Here is a 21,397-nt window from a genome sequence, read left to right on the forward strand (position 1 = left end):
TATTGTAGGCTGCTGTTCAATTTCTAATATGTTCAGCCGTTTGTTTGTGGGAGTACATGATGACAGAGAACATGCTCATGATCTGTGTAATGCTGCTCCTAGCAGTAGGATCGGCGACACAAAGTGTTGGGTAAAGCACTGGTGGGTTCAGGGTCCCAGTGCTAAGAGAAGCATCCAACATATAGTTTACTATTTTTCAGTCACAGGGCCAATTACATTTTGTTGTAAACGGGCTAAGGGCCAAACTTGTAATAATAATCTGCTGTCAATTTCTGCACTAATACTGTAATGGGCTCTGATTCAGAGTTAAAAATAACATCGTGGAATGTGAGAGGTTTGGGGAAATTAACTAAGATTAACAAGTAACAACCAGAATTAAACAACTTAATCCCTCAATTGTATCTCTGTAAGAATGATATATGTATTCAAATGACATGACACAAATACAAAGACATTGGAAAGGCCAAATTTATTCAGCTTTATTAACCCAAGGGGGAGTTATGATTTTAATACAATACAAAAGTCAATTCCATTCCAAATATCCAAGGTTTTACAGGACACAGCAGGATGTTACATAATAATTCATGGATCTATTCTTAATGAAAACATTATTTTGGCAAATTTGTATGGCTCCAATACAGGTTGCCAAGTTTTGTTTGTTTTTTTAATATTTCTTCTACTGTCTTATTTACTGGGATAATTGATAATTGCTGGAGACTTTAATTGCACAATATCTCCTAGCCTTGACCGCTCTACAGGATCAGGTACACATACAAAAAAAATAAGGTAACTTTGAATTTGATGGTTGAAACACGTCTCAAAAAAAGTTGGGATGGGGCAACAAAAGGTTGGAAAAGTAAATGTTACTAATAAGAAACAGCTGGAGGTTAATTGGCAACAGGTCAGTAACATGAATGGGTCTAAAAAGAGTATCTTAGAGAGGCAGACCCTTCCAGAAGTAAAGATGCGCAGAGGTTCACCAATCTGTGAAAAACTGTGCCTATTATTTGTGGGACAATTTCAGAATAATGTTCCTCAACATAAAACTGCGAAGACTATGAATATCTCATCATCTACAGTATATAATATCATCAAAAAATTCTGAGAATCTGGAGAAATATCTGGCACCATCTGGCACAGGGATCACACTTGTTCCCCATCTTGATGTTTGATTAACTGAAGCTCTTGAGCTATATCCTCTTGAGTTTATGCACTGAGCAGCTGCTACACGATTGGCTGATTGGATAATTGCATAAATGAAGGGAATGGTGGCTTAGTGGTTAGCACGTTTGCCTTGCAAACACCTCTGCCTGCCTCTACCCTGTGTGAGCAGAGCTTGTATGTTCTCCATGTGCTTTGGAGGTTTTCTCCAGGTACTCCAGTTTCCTCAGTGTAGAATAAGCGGTATGGAAACATATGGATGGATGAAGTTTAAATGTACAGGTGTTCCTTGTTAAAGCAATGCATGTATATTACATATATGTACATACATTATATGTAAAACTATATTGTTAATTATATGTATATATGTATATATGTTATACCAAAGTTATAATGTCATTTTATACAAAATTCTCCTGACATATGAACTTAGATATCCCGTTTCCAGGCCTCCTTTGAGATTTTCTACAATTCAGCTTGTAATGTGACTGCAGTCATCCCCATGTGTTCCAATAAAAAATAGACTGTGAATTTTTTGGGACTGTGTATCTTTTCTTTCTTTTTAGATTCAAGAAGAGAAGGCTCATCCTCTCCAGTGAGCAATCAGAAGATCACCCTGCTACTGCAAAGTCCAGCAGTCAAGTTTGTCACTCATCCAGAATTCTTCACCGTCCTCCATGCCAATTATGTAAGGGAAACAGGGACATTTGGTATATATTGAGATAGTGAGTAACGGTTATATGTGTAATTCTAATACCTATCAATAGCTTAAGGTTATAACAATAAAACTATTAGTTTTAAGACTTATAGCACAGGGTCTAAGCGTAGGCATGATATACATGGGGCGGCTGTGGTTCACGTGGTAGAGCGGGTTGTCCACTAATCGTAGGGTTGGTGGTTCGATTCCTGGCCCACGTGACTCCACATGCCGAAGTGTCCTTGGGCAAGACACCGAACCACAAGTTGCTCCCGATGACAAGTTAGCGCCTTGCATGGCAGCTCTGCTACCATTTGTGTATGTATGTGTGTATGTGTGTGTGTGAATGGGTGAATGAGACACAGTGTAAAGTGCTTTGGATAAAAGCGCTATATAAGTGTGCCACTTACCATTTATACAGAATGTGCATGCATATAGGGACAACGCACTCACACACAGATAGGCAGCTGCAGTCATGGTTCCTAATGGTTTCAAGTTGTGTTTCCTCCAAATGGAAAGCATGATAAGCAAAAATTCATTCTTGGCTATGCTTGCCATTAGACAGCTCTTATGTTTAAACTAACAAGCATACATTTCTGTCGGTTGTCTTTTTGTGTAATTTGTATTTTGATCGGAACAATGTGTGATTAGTTGATTGATTCATAGTTTCTTCTCCAGAGGCATTTTAAAAAATGATGTTCGATACACCCTGTATTGTATTTCACTTGCACCTGATCACTGCCATCTTTACACTGTGGGAAACTACAGTATGGGCTTAAAAGAAATCAGCCCCATCTGAACTACCACATACCGCCAGCCAATTTAAAGCATAAATTTGAGGCTTACCTTGTACTCTAGTCCTTGACTTGTCTGTCTGATTTGAGTTGTGCTTGTACTGATTCTAACTTGGATTAGGTTTGTTTATCTATGACTAAAAACCTGAGTTGGATTTGAACATATAAGACACAGATTTGACTTGGAAGTATTTCTGCAATGTTGTATGTGCTAACATAGTATAAATATTTGACATACAGTACTGTGCAAAAGTTTTAGGCACCCTATTTTTTTTCCAAACTTTGTTATAGATTTTTATTTTAAGACTTCTACATTATTGAGTCAGTATTAGATTCCGAAACATTAGTTTTCTAGCACAAAATTAAATGTTACAGAAAAATGTTTGTATGTCAATAAAGAAAGCAGCACATTAACTGGTAAGAGATACTTTTCAGACAAAAAAACATAGTGAGGGCTGCTGGATTTTGCTGCAAAAATAAGAAAGTCTCCAGAAGAACCGTGGCTGGTTCTGCAAGATGCTCAATAAAACTTACAGCTCATTTCCTTATAAAACTGCACTAATTCTACTTTTTTTTTTAAAGCAAAGGGTCGTCACACCAAATATTGCCTTTGTTTCATTTACTACAGTTTACTGCTCTTTATAGTATTTTTTTAAATAGAGAATTTGATTTAATTGTTTTTGAAGGAGTCTTTGCTCTACAGCATTGGCTTAGCGGTTAGCACATTTGCCTTGTACCTCCGGGGTTGGAGGTTCAGATCCTGCCTCCGCCGCGTGTATGTAAAGTTTGCATGATTTCCTCCGGCATGATGTACTCCGGTTTCCTCCCCCAGTCCGAAGACATGTAGGCTGATTGGCATTTCCAAATTGCCTGTAGTGTGCGAGTGTGTGTGCAGTTGTGTCCTGTGATGGGTTGGCACCCCATCCAGGGTGTCCCCGCCTTGTGCTCCATGTTCCCTGTGATAGGCTGCAGGCTCCCCCACAACCCTGTGTAGGATAAATGGTACAGAAGATGGATGGAATTTGTTTCTGAATGTTAAAAATTGTTAACTTGGTGTTGGATGTTAAGACTTGGACATGGGGGCCAATGACTTGTTTGCAACATTGTCCTTATCATATGATTGTACTATCACTAATCTTCCTGGTCAGCGCCTGTGGTTAGCCAAGCTGTTATGTATGCATTTGTTAATTCATGAATATAAAAGACTTGTTTGTTGGAAACCGCTGGCCGGAGGTTATTACACTGTTTTCAAGAAGCACATGTTGAGAACAAAAAAAATCAATTCTGACTTTATTTCTTTCAATGTGACCGCATTTATGGGCATACTTCCTGCTGGGTTACAACTTTGATTTAACCTGTTGAAGCCACACATTGCCTTTGTGCTTACTGAGCTGTCAGCAAAAATATATATACACACCTACACTCTGTATATGACGCACGTGATGCTATGTAGTCTACATGCAGCCACATTTACCATGCTGTCAATCTGGTTCATTTGTAGGGGGGGTACCGTATGTTCACCAATAGCACCTGCCTAAAGCACATGATTCTGAAAATCCGACGAGACGCTCGCAACTTTGAACGCTACCAACATAACCGAGACCTTGTCACGTTCCTCAACAAGTTTGCAGACACACAGCTGGAGCTGCCAAGAGGCTGGGAGATCAAAGTTGATCCACAGGGCAAGGTGAGCCTCTCTACAAAGTCTGAACCCAAGCTTCTTTCATTGCTGTCTATGTCCATCAAAGTCATAACATACACACACACACATATATATATATATATATATATATATATATATATATATATATATATATATATATATATATATATATATAAATAATCCTTTCACAATTATAACACATGCATTACATCCTTTTAAAATGAATAAATCAAAGCATATGGATATGTACATTCACAATAAATACATTTGTGTAATAAACAAACAATAAATAAATTTATTCACAATAAATTCACATTAAATTACTCAAAAGTATGACTTTGCTGTGTGAAATTGTGCCCTTTTCTCTGTCGCAGTCATTTTTTGTGGACCACAACAGTCGAGCCACCACCTTTATCGACCCCAGAATCCCCTTTCAGAACGGATGTTTGCCTAATCACCTCACACATAGGCAACACCTACAGAGATTACGCAGCTACAGTGCTGGAGAGGTGGGTGAACACACACACATACACACACACATTCTGTACTCTTACACACACAGACTGTGAAAGAGGCAACCAGTACAATAGATAATTTGCCTTTTTTTGTGGCTCTTAGTATGAATGTGTTAGCCTTAAGGTTATCTATAAACTAGTGTGCTCCAAAATAATGACAAAATTCACATTTAGAAGACACATGCATTCAAAATCTACAGTCTCTCTCTACCACCACAACAGATCAACAATTTTGATGACATCATTCTGTACTTCAGCTTCTCATCAGATTTTCTGTTCAATCAAATGCTCTATAGAATCTCCCACCCCCAACAGTTGTAGGTTTCCTGGCTATGAGGTAAGCTAAATGCCTAATTGGCTATTTTAAAAGGGTGAGGAGACACTCGATATGTCTCACCCTGACTTCCTGTTTCAGTGGAAATTACATCAACAGTAACAACAACAACAACAACAACAACAACAATAATAATAATAATAATAATAATAATAATGCAGGTTTCAATGCACTTCATGGGGACTTTAACTAAATGTGATGAAGTGTGAAACTGTGGGAATAACTGAGAACTGCAGTGAGGGAATTATCCCCCCAAATAGGGAGGAAATGGGGAGTTGGTGGGTGTGGACACTCACTAGTAGAGAAACGGATTCATGCATTTTAAAGGAGGTTTACTAGGAAGCTTCCGGACTGGTGTTTTTCCTAAAGTTCAGTTATATAACTCATAACTCTGTGTAAACATGCTTTATAAAATGGCCGTCTGTCAGAAATTACACAGAAAAAAACATATATCATTTTAAAATATTGGGAAAGAGTTATTATTTATTTATGTATGTGTGTGTGAGAGTGGCTGCATGTTTTTGTGCTTTTCCACAGGCGTCTGATGTGTCCCGCAGCCGAGGTGCTTCTCTTATGGCCAGGCCTAGTAACGGCCTTGTAGCTGCCATCAGGAGCCAGTACCAGAATGATTCAGTGCCCTTAGGTCAGTGTCTCACACACATGCACACACACACATATTTAATTTCTAAAATGAAACAAATTTCTGCAAGCCTCATATTTCTATAAATGTAAATGTTATGGCTGTCAAACACACTCAGGAATTTTGGTGTTTCCTTTAATTTGAACCACATACTGCGTCACATATTACAATAAATCTGCCTTTGGGTACATTTGAGCAGTATGAGTCTTACATGGAACAAATAAGAAGCTGAATAATTTGAGATTTTATAAGTTGACTTTTGCATCGGAAAACATTTGCTAATCACTGCTGCAGTTATCTTTCTGACAATCACAAAGCAATAGATGCTTTGGACATTTACAGTACAATTAATCTCACCAATCGACCTGTACATATGACTTCCTGTGCTTCATTAGTTACCGCATCCTCTATTTAGTACAAATCCAGTCCTTGCCCCAACTTTTTTTTTTGGACACTTTTGAATTTTTATGTTTCCTCACATCGTTTAGTCTTACTTCTTCAGAACTACATACAGGTTTAAATCAATAGTTGGCCAGTACTTCAGTGCTGTGGCCCTGAGACTGTGGAGTGCTCTGCTTCAGACTCCCTGTGGCTGCTCTCCTACTGCATCTCATTTGATGGCCTTATTTTTCACACAACACTATCCTTCTCTTTTTACTCTGTATAGCTCAGTGTTTTTTGTTTGTTTGTTCTTCTTCTGTCTCTTTTGTGCTTGTACTTTGTAAAGGGACATGGGTATGAGAAAGGCACCATATATATACACAGTGGGGGAAATAAGTATTGAACGCGTCAACATTTTTTTCAGTAAATATATTTCCAATGAGGCTGTTCACATGAAATTTTCACCAGACAGCAGTATTAACTCAAGAAATCTGGAAATATAAAGAATTCACAACATTAAAGTCCATAAATAAAGTCATGTGTAATAAAGAGGAATGACACAGGAAAAAGTATTGAACATGCTAAGAAAAAGCAGTGCTCCAAGGCAAGATAAGGCAAGGAACCAGCTGAAGTCCATAAGTAATTATATCCCCTATATGTACAAATTAATATCAGCTGGGTTAGTAAATTGATGGCCTATAAAAAGGCTTTTCGTTACCAAGGTGTCACACAAGAAACATCTCATGATGGGTAAAGGCCAAGAGCTCGCCCAAGACCTTTGCAACCTTATTGTTGTGAAACATATTGATGGAATCAGATACTGACGTATTTGAAAACTTCCGAATCCTCCAGTAAGCACAATTGAGGCCATTATCCACAAGTGGAAGCAACATCACTCCGTCATCAACTGGCCATGCACAGGAGCTCCTTGCAAGATTTCTGACCAGGGAGTCAAAAGAATAGTTAGAAGAGTAGCCCAAAAGCCAAGGACCACACTGAAGGAGCTTCAGAAACACTTGGAGGCATCAGGTACCATCGTCACAGAGAAAACAATAGAATATGCACTCCACTGCTAACGCTCACTCTGCAAGACTCCATTACTAAAGAAAAGGCATGTCGAAGCTTGTTCAAAATCTGCTACAACTCATTTGGACAAGCCTATGAAATACTGGGAGAGTGTAGTGTGGTCAGATGAGAGCAAAATTTTACTTTTTGGCTGTCATACTACACACCATGTTTGGAGAAGAAATGGCATTGCACATCACCCTAAAAACACTACACCAGCAGTGAAGTGTGGAGGTGGAAGCATTATGGTGTGGGGTTGTTTTTCATCGCATGGGACTGGCAGACTTCATATAATTAAAGGAACAATGAATAGAGCTGTCATTACAAACAAAGGCTTCTCCACTAAGTATTAAATATATTTCAGTTAGCATGTCCAATACTTTTTTCCTGTGTCATACCTCTTTATTACACATAATTTCATTTATGGCCTTTAATGTTGTGAATTATTTATATTTGCAGATTTCTTGAGTTATTACTGATTCTGAAATTTCATGTGAATAACCTCATTGGAAATATATTTTCTGAATAAAATGTTGACGCGTCCAGTACTTATTTCCCCCACTGTAAATAGATTGATTGATTACTTTTACAATAACAGCATGTCACAAAGTCCTTTAATCATCTTAAAAGACAGCAATTTGCCTTCAGTTATATATATATACAGTATCTCACAAAAGTGAGTACACCCCTCACATTTTTATAAATATTTGATTATAACTTTTAATGTGACAACACTGAAGAAATGACACTTTGCTACAATGTAAAGTAGTGAGTGTACAGCTTGTATAACAGTGTAAATTTGCTGTCCCCTCAAAATAACTCAACACACAGCCATTAATGTCTAAACCACTGACAACAAAAGTGAGTACAACCCTAAGTGAAAATGTCCAAATTGCGCCCAAAGTGTCAATATTTTGTGTGGCCACCATTATTTACCAGCACTGCTTTAACCCCCTTGGGCAAGGAGCTCACCAGAGCTGCACAGGTTGCCAGTGGGGTCCTCTTCCACTCCTCCATGACGACGTCACGGAGTTGGTGGATGTTATAGACCTTGTGCTCCTACACCTTCTGTTTGAGGATGCCCCATAGATGCTCAATAGGGTTTAGGTCTGGAGACATGCTTGGCCAGTCCATCGCCTTCACCCTCAGCTTCTTTAGCAGGCAGTGGTCGTCTTGGAGGTGTGTTTGGGGTCGTTATCATGCCTGAATACTGCCCTGCGGCCCAGTCTTCGATGGGAGGGGATCATGCTCTGCTTCAGTATGTTACACTACATGTTGGCATTCATGGTTCCCTCAATGAACTGTAGCTCCCCAGTGCCGGAAGCACTCATGCAGCCCCAGACCATGACATTCCCACCACCATGCTTGACTGTAGGCAAGACACACTTGTCTTTGGACTCCTCACCTGGTTGCCGCCACATACGCTTGACACCATCTGAACCAAAAAAAGTTTATCTTGGTCTCATCAGACCACAGGACATGGTTCCAGTAATCCATGTGCTTAGTCTGCTTGTCTTCAGCAAACTGTTTGCGGGCTTCCTTCTGGGACGACAGCCATGCAGACCAATTTGTGTGCGGCATATGGTCTGAGCACTGACAGGCTGACCCCCCACCCCTTCAACCTCTGCAGCAATGCTGGCAGCACTCATAGGTCTTTTTCCCAAAGACAACCTCTGGATATGACGCTGAGCGTGTGCACTCAACTTTTTTGGTCGACCATGGCGAGGCCTGTTCTGAGTGGAACCTGTCCTGTTAAACCGCTGTATGGTCTTGGCCACCATGCTGCAGCTCAGTGTCAGGGTCTTGGCAATCTTCTTATAGCCTAGGCCATCTTTATCTAGAGCAACAATTCTTTCTTTCAGATTCTCAGAGAGTTCTTTGCCATGAGGTGCCATGTTGAACTTCCAGTGACCAGTATGAGGGAGTGTGAGAGCGATGACACCAAATTTAACACACCTGCTCCCCATTCACACCTGAGACCTTGTAACACTAACAAGTCACATGACACCGGTGAGGGAAAATGGCTAATTGGGCCCAATTTGGACATTTTCACTTAGGGGTGTACTCTCTTTTGTTGCCAGTGGTTTAGACATTAATGACTGTTTGTTGAGTTATTTTGAGGGGACAGCAAATTTACTCTGTTACACAAGCTGTACACTCACTACTTTACATTGTAGAAAGTGTCATTTCTTCAGTGTTGTCACATGAAAAGTTATAATCAAATATTTACAAAAATGTGAGGGGTGTACTCACTTTTGTGAGATACTGTGTGTGGGTGTGTGTGTGTGTGTGTGTATATATATATATATATATATATATATATATATATATATATATATATATATATATTAATGTAGGATACGATATACTTTTATCAGTTCATGTTGTGGAACATCCACAGAACAAGTTAGTTCCTGTTATCACTTACGTTATAGCAGCTCCAAACAGTAAGTTTCTAACCAGCCTTTCTTTATGCTTTCTCTTGAATTTACTAAGCTTGTTACAACATGTTACCGAAAAAAGTGAAAGCCCTTGCTCCTATGGCAGAAAACTTTCTGACCATTTCAAAGCCCTGACATCCAAGATTACATAATACAAGTCCCTGTAAGTTATCTGTTACTTAAAAATAATAAAGTATCGCTTAGATCACGAGCAGGTAGATGGACTCTGGTGCTCCCACAGTGTAATTCAGGCTGTCGATGCCAGTGCATGGGAAATAGCTAAGCTAAATTGACTAATGTTTTGCCTCAGGATTTCTTTTCAAGAGAAGAGTGAAACCCTTGCTGGGGAAATGCTGTAACTGGGCTGTAACTCTAAATGGTCGATGACTTTTGGAAGGCCTCATTAACTCAAGCTTGAGAGAGAAAGTAGACACCTGCAGCTTTTAAGAGTTGCACTTAGCCATTCTCTTTGTGCATCCATTCAGAGGAGAAAATAAGCTTTTTCCAGAACGGCAACCCTGCAATGCTGGCTACAAAGCTGATGACTTTTTCCTCTCTTTGTAGAGCTAAAATGCCACACAGAAGTCCTACAGAATTTGTGTTTATATTGTACCAGTACACCCAGCTCACTGCATGAAGGTTTTGTAATTAGCTGAATTGAACAAGGTATTAATTCTGAGAAAATGCTACGGTCTGCAGTGTTATGGCCCTCCAGGAAGATGCCATCTGTCACCCCTCTGAGTTTAATATCCCTTGTGCAAAGGATTAATGCACAAATTAAGCACATTTAATCAGACAGATAAATGTTGCAACTAATTGTAGAGATGTGGATAAACAACTGATAGGACTTTACAATTTAATGTGGACACATACAGTAACCTAGATTTCCAATTGGGAAAATTTGGCAAGGGGTTTAGTGGTTAGAATGTTTGGGGTTTGGAGTTGGATTCCCCCCTCCGCTAAGTGTGCACAGAGTTTGTATTTTCGCCCCGTGCTTCAGGGGGTTTTTCCGGGTAGTCTGGTTTCCTCCTCCAAAGACATGCGGCTGATTAGCATCTCTAAATTGTGTGTGAGTGTGTGCACGATTGTGCCCTGCAATGGGTTGTTCCCATCTGGGTCACAAATTAAAGGAAAAACCAACATAAAGTGTCTTAGTATGGTTTTGGGCCACCATGAGAACAGATTCAATGCACCTTGTTATTGATTCTCTGGAACTGTAATGGGAGCAATGAACACCATTCTTCCGAGAGATATTCCCTGAGTTGGAGTTTTGATGATGGCAATAGCATATGATTGATCTTTGTCATATGCCGTAATTAATAGTTTAGCCTGACATCCATCTTTTCTACAGTAGCTAATGAAAATTAAATTCAACATTTCCATTGATGTTAAAATTTGATAGTAAAATGAGGAAAGCTTTTTTTTTTTTTTTTTTTTTCTCCAGAGGGTCATCCCTGTCAATATTATTAAAGTGATTAAATGTGATGTGGATGATGTCAGGATCCTCTGCTCCCAGCTGTGTTTCCCAAACAAATTGCAACCCATGTTAAAATCCATGCCATTCATTTTTCATGTTTTTATTTAACAACATGATTGCATAGCATGTAACGCTCTCCAATTATTCATGCCTGTGGTCATGCTGTAATTGTGGTTTTGACAGGATCGACTTTGGATGGGTTCTCTTTTGAGTCTGGTTCCTCTCAAGGGTTTTCCTAGCTACTGTTGCCCCTGGCTTGCTCATTAGCAATCTAAATACTCTGGATTTCTCTAATCTGGATTTTTGGAAAGCTGCTCCGTGACAATATTGATTGTTAAAAGTGTTATTCAAAGAAAATTTAATTAAACTGAATTGAGTTCAGGTGGTATAAATGTGAATATTACCTATGGGTTATTTTATGTGTTATGTAGCATGTGGAAATAAGTCCTGCTCTTCTGTGATGGTCAGTTGAAACCACTGGTGCCTTGGGCAGGTTGTGTCATATTATATTATATTTTATTTCTATATATATTATATATTATATTTTGTGACTGCAGTGGTTATGTCACTAACACATTACCATTGCTTTTTATTTATCAGTTATATTTACCTACATGCACATTAACACCCCCATTTTATTTATTACAGCATATAATGAAAAGATTGTAGCTTTTCTACGCCAGCCGAGCATCCTGGAGTTGCTACAGGAGAGGCAGCCTAGTTTGGCCCGCAATCACACTCTCAGGTGAGAAGAAGTCTGACTTCATAAGAATCGTTCTGTATGAGACTGGAGTGTAAAATCACATAATCACATACTAAAGTACCTGTCTCATTGGGCATTAGTTTAAGACCCAAACAGAACTTGAGAACCGTCACGTTTGAGATGCCCTTCAGCAGAGGTGTGAGGTCAGAATGAAAAAAAAACTAACCCAATTCAGAACTACTGTAGTCCAAATTCTAAAACTTAAAAATCTCACGACCCCAAACCATCATTTACATTTACCTGATGCTTTTATCCAAAGTGACTTACAATCCACACAGGATACAACTGAGCAGTTTAGGGTTAACAGCCTTGCTCCTGTTGAAGGACTGTCATTGACAGCATGGTTGTGCTGGGATTTAAACTCATGACCTTCTAATCAGTAGCCTAAAGCTTTAGCCACTGACCTACCACTGCCACTGTTTTAACAGTATTAAAAATAAATCCTTAAACATCCAGGTTCTTATATTATTACGTATACTGTATATTGTCATGAATAAATAATACATTTTAGAATGAGTAGACCAATTTTGTGGGGGCACGGGGGCTTAGTGGCTAGCTTGTTTGCCTCACACCTCCAGGGTTGGATTCTGCAGAGTTTGCATGTTCTCCAAGTGCTTTGGGGGTTTCCTCCAGGTACTCTGGTTTTATCACCCAGCCCAAAGACATGAGTTGTAGGCTGATTGGCATCTCTAAATTGCTGTTGCATGTGAATGGGAGTGTGCAATTGTGCCGTGCAGTCGGTTCTCACCCTGTCCAGGGTGTCCCCTGAGGACCTGGAAATCCTGCGCTTAATTGTCTTTATGCATTATTGTTTATTTAATTCCACTTGTTTATTGGCTTAGTTAAGTATTTTTTTTTCTGTTTAATGTTTTCTGAATAACACATTTGCCTTACTATCTCATAAGGTAACTATGTATCATAGATCACAAACACAAATATGTTCACTGACAGACAAGCAACTCACTTTTAATTGTAAAAATAGTATACTCCTCAGACAGAGTGACAATTTGGTCCACCGTATTTGTCAAAACACTGGTGGAACTTAGATTTGGCCAAAATGAAGGACCTCAGAAGGCAGCTTATGAATGAGACTTTAATTATTTCACAAGTGTGTAATTCACCCGAAAAATGTTCTTTAGGTAGGTGGATACTTCTGTTTGGATGCAGTATAAATTTAAGAAATATTTATCTTAAAGGTCAGCATTTCCTAGGCATATCTGCGAGGGGGCATATTACAGAGAACACAGGTGATGACATTTATCTTTACAGAAAAGACAGGCAGGTATAATGATCATGTGATCACTATGATAATCACTGAGGGATGACTTAGATGAGTTTGGGTCACTGTAATTTGCCTTCTGTACTGTACATCAGTACTATATGGTACATGCTACTGTGTGTGCTGTCAGTGAATGATGGACAATTGTCATGGCTGCTGTCCTCAAACGTGATAAGAGCAACGTTTATGTTGGGCTTTGCAGAATAGAGTTACACACTGAGACAGATTCCTATCTTCCAAATGTGCACGTCTGATAGTTGTCTTAAAAGCATTCCTGAATGCCACCTATTACAGCTCCATTCAGCAAGGTGAAATGCATTACCTGTGTGTTTAAACACAATTAACATTCCTCAAGCCATTCAGGGCTAAATAAAAAACGAGCCGAAAATTGAAGAGTTGGACCAGAATAATATCCTGAGTGTCCGATTTTGTTCCTGCAGGGAGAAGATCCATTACATCAGGACCGAGGGGTCACAGGGGGTGGAGAAGCTGTCTTGCGATGCAGACCTGGTTATGTTGTTAAGGTGTGTTTCCTTTAATAAAGCCTCATGTTGTGAGAGTTCATGCAGCATAAGCCTCAGTGCCAAGCCTTAATCTTGTCCTTCTGACACACACACACGCACACACACACACACACACACACACATGGGCTAGTTTTCACTGCAGTAAATCTCTGTAATCATATCAGTATCTGACTGCATGTTTGCGTCTTTTGTTAGGTTTCCTAAATCAACAATGTGTTCAAGTTCTGATGTACTCTCTGTGTGATTTAATGATTTTGGTCTGGTTTTCCATGACTGAACATTTATTGCCTTATGATATAATGTTTATGTGCAGCTTTTCTATGATTAAATGATTATAGACTGCTTTTCCAAACACATGCTAGTTCAAGACTTGTGCTAAATTATCCTGTGAGTGAGATAATTATCCATTCAGCTTCTTTAGTCTAAGACTAGAGAGAGAACTCCAGTTACATTTACTTGTCTAGCAGAGACAATTTACAAGTGAGGCAAAAGACAATGCAAGCATAGGGCATATATAATAAGCAGCTTCACAACTGGTATAGATGGATTTTGGAGAAAAAAAAATGTTGTTAATTCGCTTAATTACTCTGAAAACATCAAACCTTTAATTGCAGTGAATTTATTCTAGAAAACCAATCAGACTTTTGAAAATACATATTTTTAACAAAGCCTCAAAGCTTGATTCTGTGGTCATTGAAGCAGTTATGAGTGGATTTAGTCGTATGTTTTGGACTGTTGTCCTGCTGGAAGATGCAACCAAAACCTATTTGTAGCTACTTGTCAGAGATTTTTTCATTTAAAATGTTGCGGTTCTTCATAGAGGCCATGATACATTGTACTCTAACAATACACTACCATGTGTCATACTCAACCATCCTTTTCAAGCCAAAGTCTCCATGAGTGTTTGTTGCCAAAAAAGTCATTTTGGTTTCCTCTGACCATAGAACCCAGTTCCAGTGGACTCCAGGTGCTTATACTTGTAGTTAAAGGAAAAAGGCATGCTGCCAGAAGAAAGCATTTGGCATGGTGGTGGTGACTAATTGCAGATTTGGAGGTTTAGTTAATTCAGGTCTACAAATCTACAAATCTCTACATGTTAATAAGGAACAGGGATAGAGTAAGTGATACCCATGAATACTAACTGTGAAGCAGTCAATTAAGCTACAAATGATATTTTTATGGTTAACATGCAGTAATTACACTAATACTGAAAAACAACACACAATATGTGATTCTGAGGAACGCAGGTCATCAGCGAAGCTTTACTTGCATCCTGAATTATCCTGTGTTCAGCTCTGGTTCTGATCTCTCTGCAGTTTGTTTGAAGAGGAGATCATGTCATACATCCCGGCTCACCCATTCCATCCTGGCCTCAACTTCTCTCCAAGGTGCTCTCCTGGATCCTCACCCCAGAATTCACCAGGTAAGTGTATTCTGTATTCATAAAAAAAAATAATAATAATAAAAAAAAAAACTATAATAATCGATAAAAAAAACACTATTATTATTGATAATAATACTGACAAACCTGGTAAGAACTTGTCATTAAAGCTGGGGGAACAGATTTCATTTACAAAAACTATTACTGAAGCTAGAATATTATTTGTGCCTGTTGGCATTCTCAGTAGTTTGTACAGTGGTCTAGAGCTAACAGTGTGTTTGTATTGGCAGGACTGCAGAGAGCCAGAGCACCTGCTCCATATCGCAGGGACTTTGAAGCCAAACTGCGCAATTTTTATAGGAAGCTTGAAGCCAAAGGCTATGGCCAAGGGCCAGGAAAAATCAAGTATGTGTATGAGATTGTGGTTATGTGCATGATGGATACATTCTAAAATGAAAGCAGATCTAAACAGTTGCCCTCTGCCCAGACACACGCATTTATCTGTCTTGTGAAAGGCTGATCATCAGAAGAGAGCACCTGCTCGAAGGCACCTTTAATCATGTGATGGCATATTCACGCAAGGAGCTCCAGAGAAATAAACTCTACATCACGTTTGTGGGAGAGGAAGGGTATGAATCGTGGCATTACAGCACTTCTTCCAGTTCCACCATAACAAAAAAAACATTGCTGTCTAAAGCATTAATAATCCTCAGATCAACATTATAGCCAAAACTTTCTTAGCCTTTTAAGTTCCTTCATTTTCACTGTGTTACAGTGTTCCTTCATTTGTAAATAAAGTCACAAAAATGTTTTACAGGACATTTCTTTTACTATATTAAATAATAAATTGCTTGATATAACAGTTTCACAAAAATATTTTGTTACTACAAATGGACACTGAAACACTTGCATATTAACTATATTAACAGATACCAACTTAACACATCCACCCCAACTTAAAACAGTGTAAAAATGCATATAATAATGTAATTGGTTGTTATGATTTATGAAGCAATAACTTATAGCTGCCACATATTTAATACTAACTCAGATTTCCCACCCTTCTTTGTTTCTTAAAAGATTACAGCAAATCCCCTACAGTGATTTTTTTTTTTTTTTTTTTTTACATCCAGCGTTCTGCAAACACAGCTTAATTTACATGAAAGAATTTAATATTTATATTTAAAATATACTGTGTGAAGTTTTATAAAGTTTAGGTAAACTTAAGTTGCCAATGTAAATTTTGACTCAAAAATTAATTTTAGTTTACAGCGTATCTTTGGTAGTATTACTGATATATTTTATCCTAATAATAAAACATTTCATGCTTAATTCTAGTCACTTGATTTCTTGGTATAATTGTTCATCTGTCTCGTATAGTCTGGACTACAGCGGGCCTTCGAGGGAGTTCTTCTTCCTGCTGTCTCAGGAGCTCTTTAACCCATACTATGGCCTGTTCGAGTACTCGGCCAACGATACGTACACCGTCCAGATTAGCCCCATGTCTGCCTTCGTGGAGAACCATTTGGAATGGTGTGCCATACCATACCCTTGCTTTCTCTCTCTCTCTCTCTCTCTCTCTCTCTCTCTCTCGTTCACTTTTATATCGCTCATTTTAACATTATGACTAGCAAACAAAATGTCATGTTTGTTCAAGAAATTAGTGATGAAAGAAAAGAAAACCAATGGTATGTTTCTTACTTTTATTTATCTTTCCTCCTTTATATCTGCTTAACAGGAATGGCAAACAAACTCAGATCTATTAATGCGAATGTTTCCACATATACTCTAGGGTGCCTAATATGAAAAGAAAAAAATATATATCTGCTGATATGAAAAAGTCTTAGGCACATGCAAAGAAATGCTGTAGAGCAAAGATGTCTTCAAAAATAATTATATTAAAGGGCAGGGTGCACATTGGCTTAGTGGTTAGCATGTTCCCTCACACCTCCAGTGTCCGGGGTTCGATTCCCACCAGGGCCATGTGTGTGCGGAGTTTGCATGTTCTCACTATGCTGCGGGGGTTTCCTCCTCCGGTCCAAAGACATATATGGTAGGCTGATTGGCATGTCTGAAGTGCCCGTAGTGTATGGATGAGTGTGTATGTGATTGTGCCCTGTGATGGACTAGCACCCTGTCCAGGATGTACTCTGCCTTGTGCCTGATGCTCCCTCGGATAGGCTCCAGGTTCCCCTGTGACCCTGAAGAAGGAGTAAGTGGTAGAAGATGGATGGATGGACTATAAAGGGCAGTAAACAGTAATAAATTATTAATCAAAGGCAATATTTGGTTTGATGACCCTTTGCTTTAAAAAAAAAGTAAAATTAGTGCAGTTTTATTAGGAAATGAGCTGTAAGTTTTACTGAGCATCTTGCAGAACCAGCCACGGTTCTTCTGGAGACAGACCATTGCACTTGCTTCTTATTTTTGTAGCAAAATCCAACAGCCATCATTGTGTTTTTTAGTCTGAAAAGTGTCTCTTACCACTTTATATGCTGCTTTCTTTACTGACATACAAACATTTTTCTGTAACATTTAATTTTGTGCTAGAAACTAATGTCTGGAAATCTAAAATGTTTTTTGTACTGATTCGATAATGTAGAAGTCATAAAATAAAAATCTATAACAAAGTTTGTACTAAACAAATAGGGTGCCTAAAACTTTTGCACAGTACTGTAGATGGCTACCTATAGCTGACTACCTAGCAAATCAGGCAGTGCCTCAATATGATAGTGTATTACTGTAACACTTTATATAATATAAATTACAGATAAGAGTGCGCCAGTCAGATACGAGTGTGCCAAGTGCAGTATCTAAGTAGGTAAAGTTATATAAGAGCATTAAGTGATGTTGTCCTGCCCCACAGGTTCCGCTTCAGTGGACGTATTTTGGGCCTGGCACTGATTCATCAGTACCTACTGGATGCATTCTTCACCAGGCCATTCTACAAGGCCCTCCTCCGACTGTGAGTGCTCTTCTCAGCAAACATTAAACACATCTATATCACCTGTTTTTTGGTTGATTGAATTATGATTTTGGTCCAGGATCTAGTGGGGTGTTAAAAAAAAAAAAAGATGACTTTATGATGTCGGAGGAAGATTATGTCAGCCCTCACCCTTGTAAATTGTTTGCTATCCCACGATAGGTGCTGTGGCAGGTCAAGTGATAGCTGCCCTTCTACTGTATGCTGTGGGTGGGAACTTGGGGGAAAAAAGTAAATTAGGTTAAAAGGGTATTAAAACACAATATTATTATATTGTTATTCTACCATTATTCTTCTTCTTATTATTATTATTATTATTATTATTATTATTATTATTATTATTATTATTATTCTGTTTATTCTTCTTCTGGTTAGGGACTCTATAGCAGCTCATAGAACCATCTGGTAAAAAGTTGTGAAATTTGGCAAAGTGAGTGGGGAGGGTCTAAGTAATATTCTAACCAAACTTGGGCGGCCAGTTCTCTAGCACTACCATCAGGTCAAATTTGGGCTTAATTTGGAAGTACATTTATGGTCATAACTCGTGTGTCCAAAATTTAAAAGCCAGGCATCCCTGGGAGTTCAACATACCCTAATTAGATTTTCCGCCATCTTGTCTAATCTTGTCTAATCTTCACCACATTTGTCTCTTATCATCCTGAGACCTGTCTAAACAAAAGTTGTCAAAGGAACTCTGATATTCAAAACAGTTCTCCCATAACAGACTGGCAAATGCATGAAACTACAAATCATTCTTGAATCCCTTTACCTATTGTTATGGTTCTGCTTTCCTGTGATTGGTTATGCAACAATTGTCTCACATCTGTGAATGTGCAGCTCACACAGTGTATGTGCTTGGCCCATGAAAATGCTGCTTGCAGCTTTAATTATTATTGTTATTTTCATATTGTTGTCAAATATTAACTTATAATTAAATTTCATTTAGAAACGATTGTGCACAAAGAGAGATCCGGTGCACTTTATCTATATGGTCCGGGTTATTGTTTTTCAGTTTGTTGATGTAGACCAGGGGTTGCCAACTGGACTATCTGGGATTTGATTTTGTTTACCATCTCTGGTCTAATTATTGAATTAACAACATAGCTTGAATATAATAGCATAGACTGGGCATAAAAGGAAGCATTTATGCTTTATTTATGCTCTTAGAATTTAAACTATACTGTAATTGCAGTAGATTAACATGCATGCAAACATTGCATGTGTGTTTTATCTTGGACAGAGCGACTGATCTGAGTGATTTAGAGTATCTGGATGAGGAGTTCCACCAGAGTTTGCAGTGGATGAAAGATAATGATATTACAGACATTCTAGACCTGACCTTCACTGTCAATGAGGAGGTCTTTGGGCAGGTACCGCATTGTTTAACCCAGTCCACTTATTGTTACATCTGATTCAACATGAAAAAAAAAAAAAAAAACTTATATCATGTGTGGACATTTGTTGCAGTTTTTTTTGTATGTTATTCACAGTAAACGCTAATGATCTCAGAATCCATAGTGGAAAAATACTCATTATAAACACTGTACGTTCCATAGGGCAATATAACAGTGCTTTCTGTACACAGGTAACAGAGAGGGAGCTGAAATCAGGAGGATCCAACATTCAGGTTACAGAGAAGAACAAGAAGGAGTACATTGAGAGAATGGCCAAGTGGAGGGTGGAGAGAGGAGTGGTGCAGCAGACAGAAGCATTGGTTCGGGGTTTCTATGAGGTACACAAGCCTTTTCTGAACAAACATCAGTTCATTTTAACATTCATACAACAGTAGAGGAAGCCAATATGAATCTTTAGCTAGTTGTTTATTTTTGGTACAGCTATTTAAATAAAAATATAGTGGCAGAAATGTAAAGACAGAACATGAGGATGATACTCTTTACAGAACTCTACACTGAACTCTACAGCTTCCTTTTTGTTACTTCGGTTGTACCTTTAGTGTGTATCTTATACCTGGAAATGTTACTGCTGTATACCTTGATTTAGGGTACATAATTAGGACCAATGATGTACCTTACCTTAGCCTTTAGAGTAATGATTTAAAGGCACACTATATACACTGTCCCAGGTGAAAGACACTATACATACTAAAGCTACAAAACTTTGAGAGTACTACCACAGTGTCAAGGAAAAGTACAGTTTAGCATTCAGAGAGTTTAATTACAATAATGTTGGCAGAGTTAGCATACATTAGTGAAAATAATAAAGTTAGCATCCAACTATATACTGTACATACATATATACTAAACTCCATAGTTAATTTCCAACATATTTATTATTGTTGTTGTTATTGCTGAATACCCAATCCTGATTGGAACTGCACAGCAGCTCCCTGTAAACAGCAGCAGGTCCATGTAAATGGATTTTTTTTAAAAAGTATAATTGTTGATATAGTGAAGTTTTCTGTGAGGAGTTGTTTATTTAGTATTTTTGAAGGAGTCTCCAATGTCAGTGCATTGTAACAGTCACAGGTAAAGCTGTAACTATAAGTTTTCCACTCCCTAGAACAATGTGCTGTTGTTAAGAAATAAACATTGTTAGCATTGGCAAATTGCTGTGGTATAGGAGGAATAAAACATGCTGTTATTGGAAAATGAACCCATCGCACCACCCTGTCTTTGATTACTTTCCTATAAAAGCACGCAGCATTGTTTTGTATTCCTTACTTAATGGATGAACAGACCCACATATGACCCAAGGACACTGCTTTGAAGCTACAATATCTTACATGTACTGTTGGAATGCTTGATTGTAACCATTATGTTTTTGATCAGGTGGTAGATTCACGTCTGGTGTCAGTTTTTGATGCTCGGGAGCTGGAGCTGGTCATTGCAGGAACAGCAGAAATTGACCTGAATGACTGGAGATCCAACACAGAGTATAGAGGAGGTAAGCATGTAATGCTTCAGTGAATATATTAGCATTGACATTTCGGAGCTGATACTCCTAATATGTCTTGAGTGACTCATATAATATTGTGCTGCTCCATCACAGTAGTTGGTAAAAAAAAACTGTCATTTAACTATTTAAATAATCCATATATATCATGATACAGCAGCAGGGCTGTCAAAAAGCAGTGACACTGATATTTATCCTGCTGCAGAGGCCCATTCTGTGCTCTGTTTATTTCTTGTCTAAATGTCAGCTGCAGAGATGACATTCCATGCCAAAAATATTCATAAACATCCGTAACTCATTAACCTCCAAGAGTGCTCTGGTTGGATTGCCAAAACACTCATCTGGCCCGTATTACAGCCTGAGCTCTTAATTGCCCCTGCTAATTA

General features: G+C 38.5%; 1 protein-coding gene across 8 annotated transcripts in view; it reads left to right on the top strand.

Annotated features, from left to right (window-relative positions):
* Positions 1 to 21,397, top strand: part of LOC108271758 (E3 ubiquitin-protein ligase HECW1) — a 99,359-nt gene that overhangs the window by 67,899 nt on the left and 10,063 nt on the right. For all 8 annotated transcript variants that reach the window (XM_017479502.3, XM_017479494.3, XM_017479510.3 and 5 more), the window contains 14 exons: positions 1,728 to 1,849; positions 4,154 to 4,339; positions 4,690 to 4,824; positions 5,702 to 5,807; positions 11,817 to 11,913; positions 13,651 to 13,734; positions 15,051 to 15,157; positions 15,406 to 15,520; positions 15,631 to 15,744; positions 16,496 to 16,648; positions 17,982 to 18,080; positions 19,339 to 19,468; positions 19,684 to 19,830; positions 20,888 to 21,002. In XM_017479502.3, coding sequence (XP_017334991.1) covers positions 1,728 to 1,849; positions 4,154 to 4,339; positions 4,690 to 4,824; positions 5,702 to 5,807; positions 11,817 to 11,913; positions 13,651 to 13,734; positions 15,051 to 15,157; positions 15,406 to 15,520; positions 15,631 to 15,744; positions 16,496 to 16,648; positions 17,982 to 18,080; positions 19,339 to 19,468; positions 19,684 to 19,830; positions 20,888 to 21,002 — 1,710 coding nt within the window. The remainder of the gene's footprint in view (positions 1 to 1,727; positions 1,850 to 4,153; positions 4,340 to 4,689; positions 4,825 to 5,701; positions 5,808 to 11,816; positions 11,914 to 13,650; positions 13,735 to 15,050; positions 15,158 to 15,405; positions 15,521 to 15,630; positions 15,745 to 16,495; positions 16,649 to 17,981; positions 18,081 to 19,338; positions 19,469 to 19,683; positions 19,831 to 20,887; positions 21,003 to 21,397) is intronic.

The sequence above is a fragment of the Ictalurus punctatus genome, chromosome 1 (genome assembly GCF_001660625.3).
Source record: "Ictalurus punctatus breed USDA103 chromosome 1, Coco_2.0, whole genome shotgun sequence".
Classification (NCBI taxonomy): Eukaryota; Metazoa; Chordata; class Actinopteri; order Siluriformes; family Ictaluridae; genus Ictalurus; species Ictalurus punctatus.